Source organism: Diceros bicornis, chromosome 10 (genome assembly GCF_020826845.1).
Source record: "Diceros bicornis minor isolate mBicDic1 chromosome 10, mDicBic1.mat.cur, whole genome shotgun sequence".
Classification (NCBI taxonomy): domain Eukaryota; kingdom Metazoa; phylum Chordata; class Mammalia; order Perissodactyla; family Rhinocerotidae; genus Diceros; species Diceros bicornis.
This window is the reverse complement of record NC_080749.1, coordinates 53,849,704-53,870,367: the sequence shown is the minus strand read 5'-3', so window position 1 is coordinate 53,870,367 and position 20,664 is coordinate 53,849,704. Positions and strand designations below refer to the sequence as shown.

Sequence of the window (20,664 nt, the reverse complement as noted above, 5' to 3'; positions counted from 1 at the left end):
CAAGGTGAGGGTCGTCTATACCTCATTAGGTGAGCTTATGTATGGAGTGGCTGGATTGCTGAAGAGGGAGAATTGCTGGATGTAAGACAGGAAACAAGAGGCCATACACACTCATCATTTAACATCATTCTTATACCCCAAGTGGGTGGTGCAAGAGCATTTTTGGGTGGCTTCTCTAAAAGATGAGGTTCTGGTGCATAAGAGAAAGCAGTGTGTTTTGTAAACAAGTGGAAATAGCAGGGCACTTGCATGGAAAATTACCACCCTAGTATCCAGTGATTTCCCCATGCATTTCTGTTTTGCAGGCTATGCAGCTTTAATTCAATCTGCTTTATCCTGTGCCTTATATTTTTACTCTTTCCAGTGTTCTTCTTCCTTCTTGATTCCAAGATTTCTTCTTTTCTCAGCTTCCATTAGCCATTCTTTTTGAGTAGCTCTGCTGGTGACAAATCCTCTTAGTTTTCCTTCATCTGAGAATGTCTTGATTTCCCCTTCACTCTTGAAGGCTATTTTCACTGGGTATAGAATTCTGGGTTGACAGTTCTTTTCTTTCAGCACTTGAAAAATGTTGTTCCACTTCATTCCAGGCTCCATGGTTTCTGACGAGAAATCCACCGTCATTCTAATTGTTTTTCCTCTATAGGTAAGGTATAATTTCTCTCTTGCTGCTTTATAAGTAATTTTTCTTTGGCTTTAGTTTTCAGAAGTTTGATTACCTCGGGTTTATCCTATTTGGGGTTCACTCAACTTCTTGAATCCATAGGTTTATTTCTGTTACCAAGTTTGGTAAATTTTCATCCATTATTTCTTCTAGTACTTTTTCAGCACCACTCTCTCCTCTCCTTCCAGGACTCCAATGGACATGAATGTTAGATCTTTTGTTATAGTCCCACAGACCCCTGAGTCTTTTTTTCAGTCTATTTTTTCTCTGTTGCTCAAATTGGGTAATTTCTATTGTTCTATCTTCAAGTTCACTGAATCTTCCCTCTGTCTTATTCAATCTGTTGTTGAGCCAGCCATTGAGTTTTTAATTTCAGGTATTGTATTTTTTGGTTCTAAAATTTCCATTTGGTTCTTTGTTTCTTGTATTTCTTTGCTAAGGCTTTCTATCTCTTTGCTTAGACATTCTATTTTTTCAAGTATGTTCATTATTGCTCACTGAAGCATTTTTATGATGGCTGCTTTAAAATCCAGGTGGGAAGGGCTGCTTCATTACAGCCAAGTGAGGGTGAAAGTTTAGGCTCCACAGTCAGATCTTTGCTGATGGGAATGGGAGTGAGCCTGCCATTCTGTGATGGTGGTTAAAAGTAGAGCAGTTAAGGGGCCAGCCCGGTGGTGTAGGGGTTAAGTTCACACACTCCGCTTCAGCAGCCTAGGGTTCATGGGTTCAGATCCTGGGAGCGGACCTACACATCGCTCATCAAACCATGCTGTGGTGGTGTCCCACATACAAAATAGAAGAATATTGGCACAGATGTTAGCTCAGGGCTAATCTTCCTCACCAAAAAAAAAAAAAAAAGTAAAGCAGTTACTATCTAAAAGTTTTCTGTCTTGCTAGGCTGCCCTATTCCTTGTCCTGGAGACAGCAGGCTTTTCTTAAGGCATTTCTTGGTTTCTAAGTTGCCGTCTACTCCAGCACCCAGTCTGGGATATACAAGGCAAAAAGAAAACTCAAGGAACTCACCACTATGTCATTCTTCAGAAGGAGTGGTCCCAAGCCTGTCTGCCTTCTTCTCTCCACCTTTCAGAGTCTTTTTCTGTTTGTTTTATTTGTAATGTCCAGGGGTTATAGTTGTACTTAGTGGGAGAAATAGGGAGAATTGAGTCCACTCGTCCAGAACCAGAACTCTAAAGTTGTCTGTTTAGCAGCATTTTTGCTTAGGTAAACTGGATAGTTACAATTTCACAACTGTCATATGTATCAAAAGCAACTGTGCACCAACCAGAAACTCATTTACAGAAGTACACTATCTCCCGAGAGGAGATGTCTCCAGGGACATGGCAACCAATGAGCCATATGTTGTTTATTTGTTAATCACTTGCCAACTCTGGCTTTATTGATAATATCACTTCTGAGTCTCACAGCAGCCCGCATGCCTCAGCTGTGATAGTTTGCTTCCTTGCTGTTCAGTATTTATCATGGTGATGTTGACTCCCTGTTCTTTTCTCCATCTGTTACAGAGAAATAACACCCTACGTTTTCATAATTGCATTCATGTTATCCTACCTCTTGTCCTCTGCATCTCTATACCTTGATTTTTCATCTTTCCTTACCTGGACTTGCCCACTTACCCACATTTTAGGTGGATGATCTCATTCTAGTTTAAGCCACAGGCTACGCATTTGCCCTGCACCTTATGTGTGAGATATTTTATTTTTGTTTTCAGTCCTGCTGTCTTCTGCACAACAACATTCCAAGAACTGGCACAGAGTCTGCAACCTGCCCAACTGCCAACCAGGCTGGAAAAGTAGACCTATTAGCCATGTCGTCTGTACGATATAAAACTTCAAATGCAAACCCAGATTGTGGTCTTTCTTTTTCCCAATGTTTTGTCAACATGATATGATCTATCTGAATATTTGGAAACACCATCACTTGCCTTTCAAGACACGTTCCACATTCCCTTGTTTTCTTCCTACCTCATTGGTCACTCCAACGCAGCTTCTTTTGCTGGTTACTCCCCATCCCCCTGAACTCTTGTTGGAGGATGGCAGGGCTTAATCCTTGGTCCTCTTCTCTTTAACACTCACTTCCTTGATGTTCTCCAATCTCATGGCTTTAAATATCATCTGTTTATTATGATCCCCAAATTTATATCTCCCGTTCAGACCTCTCTTCCAAACTCCAGAGTCATATATCCAATTTCCTACCTAGCATCTCCAACCTAATAAGCAGCTTAAACTCAACATGTCCAAAACTGAACTCCTCTTTCCCTTAAATCTTGCCCTATTCTACAGCCTTACCCATCAAAATGGATGGCCCCACGATCCTTTCAATTGTCCAGGCCCAGAACCTTAGAATTATGCTTGAGTCTTCTTTCTTAAACATTCCCACATTCAATTCATAAGCAAGTCCTATTGGCCCTACCTCCAAAATGTATCCTACTTCTTCTCATCATCTCCACTACTGTCACTCTAACCAAGCCACTATCATCTTTCATTTGGATTACTGCAATAGCTTCCCAATAGGCCTCCCTCCTTCCACCATTGCCTCCCCGCCACAGCATCGTTTCAACATTGCTATCAGAGTGATCTTGTAAAAATGTAAGTCAAGTTATGTCATTCCTCTGCTCAAAACCATTCAGTGGCTCCCTATTTCACTCAGAGTATACAATAGTATATAATTTCACTCAGCCTTTATAATAGCTGTCAAGTCCCCACATGATCTACCCTCATTCTCTGTCTGACTTCCTCCCCTACTCTTTCCCTTGCTCACTTCACTCTAGCCACAAAAGGCTGCTTACTGTTCTTTGAGTAATCCATACATGTACTCACACCAGGGCCTTTGCACTGGCTGTTCCCATTGCTGAATATTCTTACCCTAAACATATGCTTGGCTAACTCCCCTGCCTGTTTGCTTAAATCACACTTTTCCAATGAACCATATTCTGACTGACCTATTTAAGATTACAATCTTCACCACCCCCACTAGGTGGTGGTGATTTCTTACTGGGCTCTACTTGTTGTTCGTTGTTGTTGTTTTTTTCCATAACATAATTGCCTTCAAACGTAACATGTAACTTATTTATTATGTTTGCTAATTTTTTATCTATTTCCTCTGTTAAAATGTAAGTTCTATGAGAGCAGGGATCTTCTGTTTTGCTTACTAAAGAATCCTAAGCATCTATAAAGTGTTTCTTAAGCATTCAGTAAATAATTGTTAAATAAAGGAATTAATCTTATTACAGTAATGCCTCAACTCTTCAGAAGACATTTACCTGGAAATCTCAGTTATTAAGAAAAAAATCATAGAAGTGAGATCATGTAGCACGTAAGTTCAAAAGGATTTGTGTAACCAAAATCTAAGCCTTAAAACACTAAAACTCTGAAATTCATAAACTTTACTCAGAAGAAAATCCTCAGGGGCAAATGCATGCACTTGTATTATACATACAGCTCCAATACACCTGGCCAAGCTGGATTCTAAATCCAAAGGATTAGAGGCAGGATATTATGTTTGTGTAAGAAAAGGAGACAGGACAGACACCAAGAGCGCAGCAAGCAAGGGGTGACAGCTTCTGGGCAGTAGGGAAGAGTCAGGCAAATAAAACCAAAACAAGCAGAACTTAAAAAAAAAAAATCACTGGGGCATTTTGTGTTGAAACAGATAATCCATATACTTCAAAATCAGCATATTATAACACAGGATACTAATTTATGTTCAATACACTGAGCCTCAATCATCAAGTATAAGAAAAATAATATTCAGTATGCTTTAGAAAAGCAGCCATATCAAATACCACTTATAAATACCATTAAATACCATTTCCACCAGAATTATTAAATTACACCAAGTTTGGGGGATTAATTGGGATAAAGTTGTATGAAATTAACTTCTCTGTGATGCCAGATAACTGAAGACTCGCTGTAAATAACCATACAGTTTGGCTTTCAGCCAAATGTTTGTTGTTGTGTAGCCAGAAATTAATCTTGTGTTCTAAAACAGAGCAGTCTGATCAATTTTAAGACTTCAGCAGGTTTTTGGAACTCTGGGTAATTTCAGGTTGTTATAATTTTTTTTTTAATGTACAGAAAATCCTTAATTATCCAAAATGTTTGGGAAATGGTATGTCCTGGGTGGGTGTGCTGGGATTAGGGCTCAAATAGAAGGCACACATCTGGACAACACGACTCAAAAGAGCCACCAGGCAGATTATCTCATTGCATGAGTTTCACTCTGATTTCCTTTCTGCTAAAGCTCTGACATCTCTAGGAATCTTTTATTAAAATACAAACATTTCTGCAAGGGATAGCACATTAAACTCTGTATTTAACACATTAGCTCAAATTACTTTATCAATGGTTAGGAAGTTTGTGACTGGAAGGCTCTAAAGAAACAGATGCAAGATAGAAAAGAGAAGTGCAGGGCAGCGCCCTACCATGCTGTGTCCACCTCCAGGTGTGGGCCAAGGTGTCTGTCCTACTTGTTCCATTAAGACATCTGGCCTCCAAGAGAGGTATAAGATGGGGCTCAGGGGAGCACTGTTAACCAAAGAGACTGGACAGAGAGACAGACTAGAGACAATCAACTAGGGATACCTGGGTCCACCAAGTGGGTTGGTGATGGCTCCTTCCAGAGCCCCTGGAAGCTCGCTCAGAGTGGGAACAGCAGAGTTAAGCATAAGAGAGTAGACTGCCACCCTGGCAACCCCAGGGCACCTGAGGCATCCAAAGAGGGTACAGGGAGGTGAGGCAGAATGCAGTGGGAGAGCAGAGCGCTGCAGGAAGGGGCGCTGGAGCACACAGTTCTCCAGCATTCTACAGCCACATATCATCTTTATGGTGATGCTCAGGGCTCTGAGGACTTTCGTAAAAATCTCACTTAATTTTAACTTGACATTTCCCAAATTTTTTATCATGAGTCTTTTTTTTCTTTGCACTATCTACTAACATTGTAAGGAATGTACTTGAAACGCCGTTATAATGGAAAGGGAATGGGGTTTTATCTCATGTGGGTCCCTGGCACTTACCAAGTATATGACCCTGCACAAGTAATTGAACTTTTCCAAACCTCAGTTTCCTTATTTATAAAATATGGGTAATAGCAGCTATGTTACTGTCTTTATGAAAAGTAATTTGAAGATATGTATCAAAAATCTCAAATTTTTTCACACACATAAACTAATTTTAGTTCTATGGATATCTCTATCCTATGGAAGTAATCTAAAACACAGGAAAAATTTAATATAAAAGGGTATAGCATTATTGATAACAGCAAAAATCATTTTTAAATGTCTTAATTGTCCAACAAAAGGAAAAGCTTAAGCCATATGACCCATATGATTTCAGCCCAAAAAATTATATTTACAAATAATTTTTAATAACCTGGGAAAGTGATCATCCCATAATGTTAATTTTAAGAAGCGTGAAATCTTCAAGTATGAGCTCAAACAGGTTAAAAATATACTCATACAAAAAATTCTGCAGGAAAACACTAAAATTTTACGACCATTTATTCCTGGTGATAGGGTTTGCAGAAACAAATTGATTATCAGTCAGAAATTCTTTGATTTGGCCCCAATTAAAATGTACTTTAAATCACAGTCCATTACCTTTCATAAGCTTCTGTCATTTCCTTCTGGGAAGGAGAAAGACGTGTCAATACATATCAACATGTAACACTCGCAGAAAGAAGCAGGGTGTATGTGCCTATTGTCAGCTCGGAGCTGCAAGCCAGCAACAGCTCTCACAAACCCAGGGGAGAGAAAGCAATGTGGTGGTAGCAAGTGAGTCAGCTGGCACTCCAACGAGTTGTGCTGCTGTCTCAGATACCTGGTTTAGCATCTACACATCAGTGCGCTTTTTTTACGTTTTCTTTTCTCCTATAATTTCCTTCGTTACTCATTTTTCTTTTTTTAAAATCTCTTTTAACTCCTTCAATATAAATCCTATGGGATAAAACTCCCATCGATGAAGTTTCTGCTACATAATTATAGAAATAAGTAGAATTCAACACATAAAATCAATTTTATGTCTGTGTTGCTTCCCAATTCAAAAGAAATAAATTCAAAAGATAAATTCAAATACTATTCCAGGGCATAAGAATATGTGGCAGAATTTGACTGCAAAATTCTTTACAGGCAGATAAAAATCAATAGTAAGTGAATAAATAAAAGAAAATCAAGGTTAGCTCAACTAAAATGGAAAGAAGAGAAGCTTTCTTTTAGGTAATTTCCCAGTATTTTTAAAATCATTCCATCCAATTGTTTTATTTCCTTACTGTTCACTTTCTCTTCTCCCTAATACCTATACTCTTTCCCTAAAAGTGATGAATAAAAGATACAAATTTTTTAATTATTCCAATTTTGCACTTGGACTACTTTATGATTCTCCTTCAGGTCACCCAAAACAATATCAGGCTTAAGTAATGTCCATTTTTGATTTCCGTAAGCTCCTCTGAGGAGCATGTCATTGCTTATTTTTCCTGCAGATATTTAGGGTTAGGACTTCTAATGATAGAGACAAAAAAAAAAAGTTAATCATCCAAACACAAAGAGTTTTTCAAAAATGAGCTTTACTTAGAGAGCCGTGATCTGTTGAACGCTGAATTCTAAAACGAACCTCTAAAGTTGTTAAGATAAATATCCAATGAAGTGCTGAAAAGGTAGAAAGCAGAGCAATAGAGATAATGTAAAATTCAATTGAGGAAAAGATAAGGTGCACTCAGAGGCTGATAATGTACAGTTACAGCACAGGAGACGAAAGAGCACAATAAAATTGTATTCTATTTCCATTCAGCCAGTTGGCATCCAAGTTTAGCCATGCTTCAGAGATCTGCCTTATAAATGAAGCAGGCTTGTTATATGGTCCCATCGGTATTTTCTGTAACTGTACCTTTTTCTATCAGTGGAGGGTTCCCCTCTTTATGCTCTGATGATCTGGATAATTAAACAGGAACTCCTGGTCTAAGTATTTACATTATTTTCAGTAAATAAAATGTAAAACTTGGTTACTGACTACATAGCTCTAACTTTACAAATCAGATCTTCAAATACCACCAGGGAATATTCACAAGGAGTCTGCTGCATGCGTGGTACCTTAACTTCACCACTGATACTTAACTATTCTCAAGTTGTCTTCAATTTTTGACATGAAAAACTTTATATACATATTGCCGTATCATTCAATTAGTTGATGAGAAAAATATGATAAGAATTCAATACAAAAACATTATCAAAAGGCAAATGGTGGAATAATGATAGAAAAGTTAAGATAGTGAACAAATCCTCAAAATGAGAAATTGTTGGAGTTCCTAGGTATTCAGGACCATTTTCTCGCTCTAGGCCAGTTGTCTGAGAGGCCTATCTTAGGCCTCTGACCCCACAGAGGTACCAGACAAATTCGTCACTGATAAAACTAAACTGGCTATATATGAAACTCCAAAGTTCATCAGAAGGATGGGGACGCTGATACCACTAGCAGTCAGCCATCAGCATCCGCACAAAAGCACAGACACAGTATCTTGAGAACCTCATGTAAATGATAGTACTTTTCCTGATCTCTGTGGCACTCATCAATTCCCTAGGGGTAGCTTTCTTTTTCCTCAAAAAATTATTATAAAGAAGAACTAAAGTGAACAGTATTTTAAATATCTTTAAATAATAATATTCAAAGGATAAACCAGAATTTCAAAATTTATCCCTTTCAACGTTTTCTGAAATTACTTTTGTCTATTACATCAACAAAATCAATAATATACTATAGATACTGTAAAGGAAAAACTCAGTTTTCCTCCTTCTGAGTAGGGAAAAATCCAGTCCTTCCCTACTGTGTTTCTCTCCTGTGTCTCCTGTAGTACTCACACAGAACACTTCACTTCTGACACTTCTGATCACCAGATGTATGTGTGGCGGGGCATGGTTGGGGGTTCCCTACAACAACAAGCAAGTCTCTGACACCAGCTGAGTCCTATAATTTAACTCAATTCTGACACTATCTACCCGGAGACAGCACGAGATCCCACAGGTTAAGGGCTCAGTCCCAAAAGACTGCCCCCCATCCCCATTTCAGAGGCCAGTCACAAGCCCAGGTTATCATCTGTGCTTCTGACCAACTGGGCTATAGATCAGAGGTTCCCATGACGCCCTCCTCAGGTTCAATTAATTTGCTAGAGTGGCTCACAGAACTCAGGGAAGCACTTACATTTACCAGGTTATATGACAATTATAGGAGCCATGCTCCGTAGCATAACCTATGAGCTCTTGACCACCATTTGTCTGTGTGTTAGAGAGGCACCAACATTCCTCCTTGAGAATACACCCTTGCCCCCACATCCTCACAGAGAAGGGCTGGACCACCATTAAGACATACATCTTTGTTTAGTTATCAAATGAGGATGTGATTTTCCCCCCAGTTTGGCTGAGTCCAAAGTCATACTACTCTTCACCCAACTAACAACACAGAACAGCAGCACTCTAGGTATCTATTGGGAAATATTACTTCAAAGTCATTGCTATCCAATTTTAATAATTATCAAAAGCTCAGACGTGTAAAACAGTATTTATGAAGGATTTCCTGAAAGACAAGTAATTTCTAAACTCATTTCTAAAATATCCTAAAATCTATCCTGGGATTAAATCAGACCATCAGAAAAATATATATTATATTGGCCCCCTAGGAGAAACACTCTCCTTTAATGTCCCTTTGGCATTTCTAAAATATCCTAAAATCTATCCTGGGATTAAATCAGACCATCAGAAAAATGTATATTATATTGGCCCCCTAGGAGAAACACTCTCTTTTAATGTCCCTTTGGCATTATGCTATCAAGATATATTGAAAGCCCTAAGAAACCCATTGCTGAATTCACTGATGAGATATTGTGAAAGATATTGTTTATCACATTGCACAGTATCTTCTCCATGAGGTTGAGGAGGTCGACAGGTGCCAGTATCAGCTTGATTAATTGTTCTTCTCTGGCAGAAATAGTTTTCATTTGTAAACACTGAATAATGAAATAATTGTACTTCCTTCTTTCTGTTGATCATGAGAAATCATAACTTCATTAGAAAAGAAGGAAAGTTTAAAGTTAATTATCTAAGTTTCCATTTTAAGAAGCCAGAAAAAGAAGAGCAAGTTAAACCCAAAGTAAGTAGAATAAAGAAACAGAAAAAAAAAGCAGAAATCAGTGAATTTCTCAAACATTAAAGAAAATCAACTAAAAGCTGGTTCTTTTAAAAGATTAGCAAAGTTGAGAAGCTCCTAACAAGAATGATTAAGAAAAAAAGAGAGCAGACACAAATTTCTAATAAGCTATATGAAGGAGGGAACATCATGGCATACTCTAAGGACAGTAAAAAAATAATAAGAAATACTATGAACAACTCTATGCCAATAAATTTGATAACTTGTATGAAATAGATAAACTCCTTGAAACAACTTATCAAAACTGACATAAGAAGAAACAGAAAACCTGAGTATTCCCCTATCTATTAAAGAAATTGAATTTGTCATCAAAAAGCTTCCCACAAAGAAAACTCTTGGCCAGATATCTAAAAAGGAAATAACATCAATATTACACAAGCTCTTTTAAAAACAGAGAAAAGAAAAAAATAGAGAAAGAGAATTGTTTCTTGATGCAAGGAAGTCCATTCTCACCCCTTCTGTGGACCTTATCCTGGAAATCCTAGCCAATGCAATAAGACAAGGAAAAAAAAAAAGACATAAAGATCAGAAAGAATACATAAAACTGCCAATATTCATAGACAACAAGATTGTCTACATAGAAAATTCTGAGGAATCTACAAAACAACTACTTAAACTGAATAACCCTTCCAAAGTTACACCATTAATAAAATCAAAACTGGAATTTGAACCAATACAGCCTAGCTCCCAAACTCTTAACCCCTACACTATGCTCGCTACTTAGAGAAGACCATGCAGCTACACTTGCATTAGCCCACAAACCTCAAAACAGCCAGCACAGTATGTCTTGGTAGCCCCCTTTGATGATTTGGAAAGAGAGGTTCAAAAAGATTAATAACTTCACCAAGATCACATGGCTAAGGGGTGGACATGACAGAATTTGAATCCAGGTCTCGCTGACCCTGAAACAAAGTCGATTTGAATATATCATGTTTTCCAGATTGGAAGAAGAAAACAATGAGAAGATCCAGATGCAGATGATAAGGCCCTGAAATAAAGCAATAGAATATAAAGGCCAAGAGAAGAACTGGTGACAGGTTAGATGTAAAAAGGAACATAGGAAAGGGAGGAGACGGGTAACATCAAAGTTTTGAGAAGGAGAGTAGTAGTGTCTTTAATAAAATAGGGAAGTAAGGAGTAGAAACTAATGGAGAGGAGGGTTAAGAATGATGAAGTCAGCTTTAGATAAGTTGAGTATCAACTTGTTAGGTTAGAGATAATTTTGACAGCAAATGATAGAAACTCTAACAAAGAGTGGTTTATAGAAATAGGGTGGTTTTTTTCTTCATAAAACAAAACATATTAAGGCAGACAACTATTGATCTAAACTCAGTAGCTGAACAAAGTCAGAACCAGAGTCTGTTTCTCCTGGCCCTTCCTTCTGGGATTACAAATGGCTGCCATAGGCCTAGGCCTCAGGTAGTAATTCCAGGCAGAAAGAAGAGAAGAAGGTGGTATCAAATACATCTGTGGCTTTCATCAGTTAAGCAAGAACTTTCCTAGAAGCCTCTAGTAGACTTCTGCTAATGTCTCATTGGACAGACATAGAACTGTGTCACATGGACACCTAGCCTGTAGGGAGGCTAGAAAGATAAGTATTTTTTTTTTCAACCTCTATAGCAGAGGTAGGTTATAATATCTGTCCCAAAATATTACTGGGATATTTGATACGAGAATATCCAACAGAGAGACAAAAATGCATCTGGTCTAGAAGATAAACCAAGGGTGCAGAGTTTAAGTCATCTGCATAGTTAAGGCACAGGAAAGGGATGGGTGATGCAAGGAAGAGCATGTATGAAGAGAAAAGAGGGTAGTAACATCACTTTGTTTTTCTTCTCATGCAGGGGAAGCAAGCGGATGCCCATGGATGCAGCTGAGTAAACACAGCACCCAGGTGCCTCCTCCCCAGCCAGTCAGACTGTTTGCTTTCACATGTTTGGCTGGGTCTTTCTCTGTCATCCTCCCCACCCAGTTATTTCCATCCTCTTTCTCTTTCCTCAGCCTCTCGGGCGGTCTCTCTTCCCTCTTTCTCTCGTCTGTGAATTAAAGGTACCAGAGGGAAAATTCACTCTTCACTGCCACCGTTCTAGATGCATGAAGATGGACTGAAATCTGACTAAAGAAAAACTAGCTGCTTTGGGGTTGCAGAGGTGGACGGAGAATAAACAGCTACTATGGAAGGGCTATGAAATCTTATAAACTGATTGGGAATTTGAACTAAAAGGGATCTGTCAGTCCCGCCCACATTGGAGGAGCCAGAAGTCCATTTGGGGGAATCTAAACTAAGACAAGGAAGCAGAATTTGCTTTGCTGAGCACCACTCTTCCTCGAAGACTCTTTCAGGCTTCCAGGCTGTTTTCAGGATACCAGGCTGCAGAGCCAAGCATGTGAGGGACCAAGTACCCTTCTCTCAGGCCCACTGCTCCGTGGGCACACCATCCCCCATGTGCCTCCAGTCTGAGGGAGTCCAGCTGGGGCTGAACCTTTCCTTTCCTAAAATCCTAGGGCAGGGAGAATCAGCATCACCGAATTGAAGCCTGATTACACATTAGGTTGTGTTCTCCTCTAATTGCTCCACACATATATGTCATGTAAGCACATGTACTGGGGTTACAATGAGATGTCCCCCAAGAAGTTGCAAATAAGAGTCACCGAGCACTAAACTTTAAAAATGATATATTGCTAACATCACAAAAAGAGATCACTTGACATTCTGTGCCTCGTGATGCAAATATATAACACTTCTGTGAAGTATTGTTGCCAAGAAATCATATCCAAATCCAATCAAGCTCTAGATCCAAATACCAATTTATGGGAAATACAGGGGACAAAAGGACATATTAAAACACACCATGGAGGTATAATTACAATTCAGACTATAAAAAAATACCTGTTACTTCAACAAATTTACTACGAAGAAGAAAAAGAGACAGAGGGAGAACCCAGAGATTAAAAAAGACTTTGAGACATATCAACTAAATACAACTAATTTAGATCCTAATACAAACAAACCACACACACAAAAAAAGAAAAGTTATGAGATAAACAGGGAAATTTGAGCACTGACTGGATATTTGATTATATTAGGGAACTAATGTCAAAATTTTAATGTGTGATAATGGTATTGTATTCTTTGTAAAGAATCCTTACCTTTTAGAGATATATACTGAAATATTTATAGATGAAATAATACATCTGTGACTTGCATCAAAATAATCCTGGAGGTAGTGGGGGATAAATAAAACAAGATTGGCTGTGAGTGGATGATTATTGGGGAGAGAGGGGACACAAGAGAATTACTATACTGTTCTCTCTTCTTTTTGTATATTTTGAAATTTTCCGTAATAAACATGTTTTTTAATAATAGATTAGAATAGAGCTAGGCACTGTCATTTTTTTAAAAAAGGATGCTCATCAGCCAAGGAAACACAGAAGGAACTGCAGAGACAGATGTTGGTGGTGCCCATCCAGGCACTTTCCAAGGCAAAGCGGGGCAGTGCAAGCACTTGCCTGCAAGGTTGCAGAGGCCACTCCATCTCTGAGGAGGAGGATGCATCGGGCCATCTCACCCTGATCCCATAAGCACCTTCTACAGTCAGGGTGCTGCACTGACGCTGGAGATAAAATGATGAATAAAATACAGGGACTGACATCAAGTGACACAAAAATAGAAGTAAATAAGCAATTGTGATGGAATCTGACTTGTGTTGTTACAGTGTTGGACAAACGGTGCTCTGGGAGCACAGGTAATGGTCATGCAACTGGAAGAGGTGAAGGTCAAGCTGTCCTGCAGGATTTCTAGAACTATCTTCTGATCGTAATTTAATGCCCAGCCTCTGTCACTCTAGGAAGAAAATGAGCTGGCCAAAAGTTATAAGTGTCCTGATCTCCTGGCAGTTTTGCTTCTCATTGTAAATGGGCTTCTGATAACAACTGATTTCCCAAACAGCTTGCCTAAAGAAGGAATACATTAACCAAAGGATGTAAGTGTCCACTTCTCTGATGTTATTTTTAAATTAATGAACTTTCTGGTTTTTACAGTCTCTGAGAGTTTGGTGCCTGTGTCTCTGCCCCTGAAAAATGTATTAATTCTTGATGTGCTGACAAATCAGGATTCCGAGAGTGTAAGACCAGCCCCGAACCCTGGGTCATGTCATCCATCCCTTGAGACCTGCCTGGGTGGACACCAGCCTTCCCCAGCAACAGCCTGCTGCTCTGCATGCTTCTATGATCTTCTATATTCCTCAAGGGCGGGACCATGTCTGAGTCTGACGCTTCTTTGAAATGTGAGTCATCCTCTCTCACCATGTCTGCTACAAAGCATTTTGGTTTTTAACAAATCTATTCCTTGATTTCTTTCACTCTCATTAAATCCCATCAAAATAGCTAACTCAGTATCTATTTGAGGATCAAGTCAGATGCAAAGACACTGAGTAAGAGGCATTTTTTAAATGAAACATTAATAATTTTAAAAAGTCCTCAGCTGTTTTGAAAGACGACAAGCTTTTTTACATATCCAAACCATGGTAACTTCATTTTCTGCTTTGGCCTGTGATCATCAGTGGTCCTCAAAGAAGCCAATCAACTGAGGACCTCCCTCCAAGCTATACTTCTAACTGAAGAACAAGAAGCCAAACGTCATGAACTCCTTCCCAGAGGAAGACAATTTCTTTCACCTCCAGTGGTTTCTCTGTCAGTCACTTTGCTAGATTCTTTCATCTCTAACAGGGGATGGCAAACTTTTTCTTCAAAGATCCACGTAGTAAATACTTCACACTCTGTGGGCCACAAGTCTCCGCTGGTTGCAGCTACTAAACCCTGCCATTGTAGCGGGAAAGCAGCCTTAGATAATATGTAACCAAATGAATGTGGCTGTATCCCAATATGACTTTGCTTATGGACAGTGAAATATGAATTTCATATAAATTTCATGGGTCACAAAATATTAATCTTCTTTTGATTTATTTCCAACCATTCAGAAATGTAAGAACCATTCTTAGCTCAGGGGACACACAGGCAGCTGCCGGATCTGACCCACCGGCCACAGTTTGCCAACTCCCGCTCCACAGCCATGAATACCGGCAATGATTCACCCTACATATGTGCGTATGTGTGGTCGCTTCATCATACTCCCCTACCAACCATGAGAATTATGACCTATAAATGGTTCTCAAATTCACAGGTGGCAAATAAAGTCTTATGGGAAGAATACTTTCACTAAAATAAAGCCACGGTCAGCACATTAAAAAAAAAAAAAGACATAAAATATCTTAAATCCCAAATAGTCGGTACTATGTACATAATACGTTTCTAGTTACCACCCCTGCTCAGAAAAAAACTGTAAGATTGGGGCCGGCCGGGTGGCATAGTGGTTAAGTTCGCACGCTCCGCTTCAGTGGCCCGGGGTTCACGGAGTGGACCTACACACCGCTTGTCAAGCCACACTGTGGCAGTGTCACACATACAAAACAGAGGGTGACTGGCACAGATGTTAGCTCAGGGACAATCTTCCTCACCAAAAAAAAAACCCCACAAAAAACCAAAAAACTGTAAGATCAATGAGATAGCGGTAAGTTTGTTTTGCTTTAACAATATGTCTGCTGACATTTTTTTCAATGTCTTTTTATCTATCCAAATATTTAATGTCGTTCTGATTTTAAGATTAGTATTCATACACTCTCATCTCCTCAGTCCCACCATAGTCCAAGAACTTGGACGCTTGACACATAAAAATCTTTGGATTTTCTTTCTTTAACCTAATCCACGTATCTACATATTTTTCAACACCCCCCCCATTCAAGTTTATATATAGCATCGCCTGTCTTTGACAACTTTCTAGGCAAGCCTAACAACATTTCTAAGGTTTTATTTTCTTTGTTTTGTTTTGTTTGTTTACATATTTCCTTACTCCTGCACACTTTCTGCTTTAAATCTCCTTTTTATTTCCAACCCCTTAGCTGCTCTTTTTCTAGCTGTCTACAACAGTTGCCACTTGCACGATGCATATATCTAAACTACATTTCCCAGCTGTGGAAAAGGTCCCAGGATCAGATCACCAAATAGTTCACAGGGGTTCACTGCACCATTCCCTCTTTTTTTGTGTATATGCTTGAAAATGTCCATAATCAAAAGTTTTAGAAAAATAGAACATTCCTGTACTCTAGATTTGGTCACAAGAGGAATTTGTGGTTGGGAAGAAATTAGCATATTTATATACCTTACCTGTGTGTCTTTGTTCACATTGCTCCCTCTGCCTGACATGTCCTCCCGGAATTCTCTACTTGATAAAATTCCCCTCAACCTCCAAGGTCCAGGCAGGAACCTGTGGGAAGCATCCCTGGCAGAGCTACAGCACTTCCTACTTCTCCATTAAAGCACTTATCATTGCATTGTGGTTAGTTGTTTATGTAGCTGTCCCACCTCCACCGCCCACCCCCCAAGTCAATAAGCAACTCTCATATTTCTTTTTCTTGCATCCCCAATGCCCAACACAGTGCCTGGCAGAGGGTATCAAGATTGTATCTCTCAGAAATATTGAGGGCAGTGTCCCACTAAGGAGTGACTTCAGGGGGCTTCCCCAGCCAACTTCCCTCAGCGCCCTTAATCTTCCTCCTCCCCTAAAAAATTAACAGACAATCTAAGTAAAAATGCAACTTTAAAACAAGTACCTCAAGGCCCTCTTACGATGAGACTGCCACTCCTAAACTCTTCTGCAAAGGAATTCTAGCATCAACACTGCAGAAAATGCAAGGTTCTCTTAACACCATACGATAAAATACTTACATTGCACCTCACAGCTTTCAAAGTACTTTCACCATTTTTTTCTTTTCGTTTGGTCCACTAATCCTTGGGAAAACAGATAGTTCTATCCTCATTTTTCAGAAACTCAAGGAAATAAAAGTGACATGTCTAAGATCAGAGCTGGTGATAGCTCCGGGCCTAAAACCCTTAACTTACTGACCAGTCTACTCTCCTGCACTCCACCAATGCTAGAGCTTTTGTGGAGGGTTGTTTTTTTCCCCTGGTAGATTTTTCCCCATTATGAATGGTGGTATTAGATTGTGGCACTATGTTCTAAAAAACCATTCCAAACAAAATCATTTGGGCAAATACACATTATGAAAATACAGAGTCAAATATACCCCACTGTGTTAGCATTGCTCTACGATTTTGCCGTTATTTATTGACTAAAGGGTTTCCTGTTAATTACTGACTGTTCAAAAAATGGCACGCATGCATTTCTGCAAATAGAAATATGTAATCTATTATCTAAAAAATTCACTTGTGAGGAAGCACTACTATTTATAGTTAAGTACAAGAGCTTGATTTTCTCTTCTTTTATAATTTCTCTTTCCTAAACTATTAAATTTAGAATACTTATCACATTAGCAGGCTTTTCACTTAAATATGCTCTTAGTTCCTTTACATAATTCTGTATGATTTAACCATCACTTCAATCCTCTTACTATTTATTGCATGCAACTCTTCTAATATTAGTACATATCATTTTCGACGTAAATAGGGCACTGCCTGCCAAAAACTCTTGCTGCTGCGTGGTAACTGAAAGTAAAGATTATTTCTCAGATATATTAAATTATTCAAATAAGCCACATTTAGCTTTTCTCAAATTACTACTTAATTTTTTTCAACAAAGGCCTTACAATAGTAAAGTATGTCACACTTAAAATTTTTCAAGTTTGATCTGGTTACGAATCTGCTCATTGCAAAAATTTCAATATGGCAGAGCGCAAAATATTTCGCACAAATGCAAATAGAGATGTCACGCAGATAGCTGCAAGACATGAATCACTGCCCTGCTGCATCAAACTCAGAAATTCAGAGGCAGTTCAGTCTGCAGGATTTCTTACTCAGTTCTTAAAAGTTCAGAGGCATTGCCTTTCAATCGGGGTAATAAACTATAATTGCTAATATACTGTGTAATATTTACTGCTAAACCCACAATCTGGACAAACAGAAAATTACGCTGTCAGAGCCTGAAAACAATCGCAGTCCGCTGTTACACACAGCACCTTCCTTATATAGAGCTGTCGCCGGGAGTTACAATGCTTTATGGTTTTAATTTTTTTTAGAGTAAGGGTCTTTTCCCGAGAAGCAAGTATTAAGACCAAAGAGGTCTCTCGCGTGACCTTTCTAACACAGACCTTGAGCAAGCGACTGCGGGGGCAGAAGCGGAGAATTTCAGCAAGGCACTTGACAGCTCCACTAGGGTCCCTCACACTTTGCTTTCAAGAACAAAAAAGAATGTTACTCTGCACCTACCTTTCCCCCCACCCTTCCTTAAAACTTAAATTACATTTACTCCCAATGGTCTGAACAGCGGAGAGAAGGTAGGAATCTATTCTTCTGTCCCGTGATGCCGAGAGAAAATACCCCCCACCCAAGAGCGGCGCCTGGAGGCGCGGGTGGGCGGGGAGCAAGAGAATGTGAAGGAGGGGCAGGGGGTCGGAGAGGATGGTCCCCCCACCCCACCCCACGCGCTGCATTTTCTCCACCACGTGTAAAAATCTCGTGCCGGTGGCGCCCCAGGAGAGGCACGGGTCTGCGTCCCTCTGCATCCCGGCCCAGGACCCTCAGCCCCTCCCGGGCTCGGGGACCCTCCTCCCGCAGCCGCGGCCCGCTGCGCCCAGGTATGGGGCTGCGCTGCGGACGGTCTCGGGGCAGGGGCAGCGCCGCCGCGCCCCGGCGGGGCGCGGGCCCTTCCGAGCTACCTTTTATCCAGGCAGGCGATCCACTCGGCGGAGGAGGAAGAATGGGCAGCGTGCGCAGCGACCATGTTGGGCAGCGGCGCGCGGTGTCCCCGGCTGCGGCGACCTCCCGCGCTCGCGCTGCCTCTGCCTCCGCCTCGCCGGCGGCGCGGACCCGCTCCTCCCGGCCCGCCTCGCGACCAGCGCGCCGGCGACGGGCCCGCCCTCCCAGCGGGCTCCCGCGGCCTGCCGGGCGGGGGGCCGGCGAGGGAGGGGACCCGAGGGGCGGAACGCGGGGACCCGGAGGGCCCGAGCCGCCCGCCCGCCGCCGCACTGCGGCGCCTGGGGGTGGGGAGTCCCGCGGTCCCGCCCGCTGCGGGGAGGGGGCTAGGTGGCGACCCCGGGTGGCCGGCCACCTGGCCACCTGCGACAGGTGGCCGCTGCGCCTCAGAGAGACCTGAACCCACTCCTCACCTCGAGGCCTCTGAAGCGTGGAGGGAGGGAAGGCGCCCGGGCGGGGAGGGGGATGTCAGTGTCTATATATTTTTCATACAGCAAATGCCACTAAAATGGCTGCTGCCTCTCTGTTTCCTTAGAAACCCATTAGTCTTCCTCAGCAGCTGTCAAAACTTGGTGGCGGTTTCTTGCTCCCTTTTCCTGTTTCCCCGTTAAAAAGGGATGGAGAGGAGGGCTATCAGGGCTTGGGATGGGAACACCCACAGTGGTCTTTGAGTGTGGAAGCCAGGGGACAGTTTCTCCTGAGGGTGAAGAAGGGCTGGAATGGAATGCAGAGGCAATGTGGACATGGCTGGAAGCCGGGAGGGAAGGCCAGTGGGCCAGGATGGTGACCAGTGGTGACCAAGGGGATGACAAACTGAAGTCTCTGGCCTTGAACCTTGGATCTGCTTGGGCTTCCATCACTTGCATGATGAAAAGAAACACAATTAAGAATGGGAAGTAGTGAGGCCACAAACAGAACTGAGGTTTGGGGATTGCAGGGCAAGAACCCAAGGCACTTGGGTTCACTTGGATGGCTGACCCCACATGCCACTCTTTCCATGGCTGGAGTGTTGAATGGGTGGTCACTACAGCCTGTCTCTTGTAAGTGTGCACAACAAACGTTACGCCTAGAAGTTGTTCAGTTACACTGCCAAAAATCAAATGACGCTCTGACGGTCGTTTAGGAATTTGGGGATGAGTTAAATCTTTTGGACTACTACCAGGCACTATTTTGATACTTATGGTGTGCATTTGGGGGTAGACAATGGAAAAAGAAACAGAGCATTGCTTTCCTTACTTTGTTTTTTTTTTCTCTCCTGCCCTCCTCTCACTCCGCTGCTCAGAGGAGGTTCAAGGAGACTGGAGAGAATGAAACAGCAGGTGCACTCTGGCATGCTTTTATCCTAATAAAATTGCCTTTTCCCCTCTGCTAGCCAGGATCTGGTTTTGGACCTGCCACCCTTCCCTCAGCAACACCTCCCTCCTCAGTGCTGGTCGCCCAGTTGACCTCCATCCTGTTAATTTCTATCATGTTTAAGGTAAATAACATTTAAAATGTTATACTGTACAAAGATTACCAAAGGTGTTTATGTTGTTGCTTTTTTATGGTAGAGGTATGAAGGCGAAATGAATCTCCTGTATTTATTAAGATTCATTTATAAAGACATCAGAGAGCTCTTGAGAATGTTTCAGGGTCACCAAATGCTTTCTCAAAATGCCTTTACTCAGAGAATGCTTATAAGTAAGGAGTTAGAGGAAAAAAGGACTGCACGTGACTTGTCATTACACAGAGGCTCAGAGTTGCCATAGTTTTTGGCCGTGATACTAATAATAGTCACCATTTATTCAGCATATCCTGAGTGTCAGACGTTGTGCAGAATTCTCTACATGTGTTATCTCATTTACTCTTCAGAACATTCTGTGAAGCAGAGCCAGAAAGACAGATGTCCAGGGCACTACTCCACAAGGAGGGACAAATATCTTTGAAGATGTAATGAAATAGAGAAAATTGTGTTTATCAGTACGTTCAGGGAGAGTGTTGATTGAGTGGGAAGGAAGACACGGATGAGCTGCTTGGAGTGAGAGTGAGACCCCA

General features: G+C 41.0%; 1 protein-coding gene across 3 annotated transcripts in view; it reads right to left on the bottom strand.

The window, feature by feature from the left end:
• The window catches only part of RAPGEF4 (Rap guanine nucleotide exchange factor 4), a 298,329-nt gene extending 279,561 nt beyond the window's left edge, over nt 1-18,768 (bottom strand). Inside the window, exon 1 of one of the 3 annotated variants that reach the window (XM_058549262.1) lies at nt 18,594-18,768. In XM_058549262.1, coding sequence (XP_058405245.1) covers nt 18,594-18,658 — 65 coding nt within the window. In that variant the 5' untranslated portion in view covers nt 18,659-18,768. The remainder of the gene's footprint in view (nt 1-18,593) is intronic. The other 2 variants (XM_058549268.1, XM_058549260.1) reach the window with 2 other exon arrangements.
• Nucleotides 18,769-20,664: the final 1,896 nt, after the last annotated feature.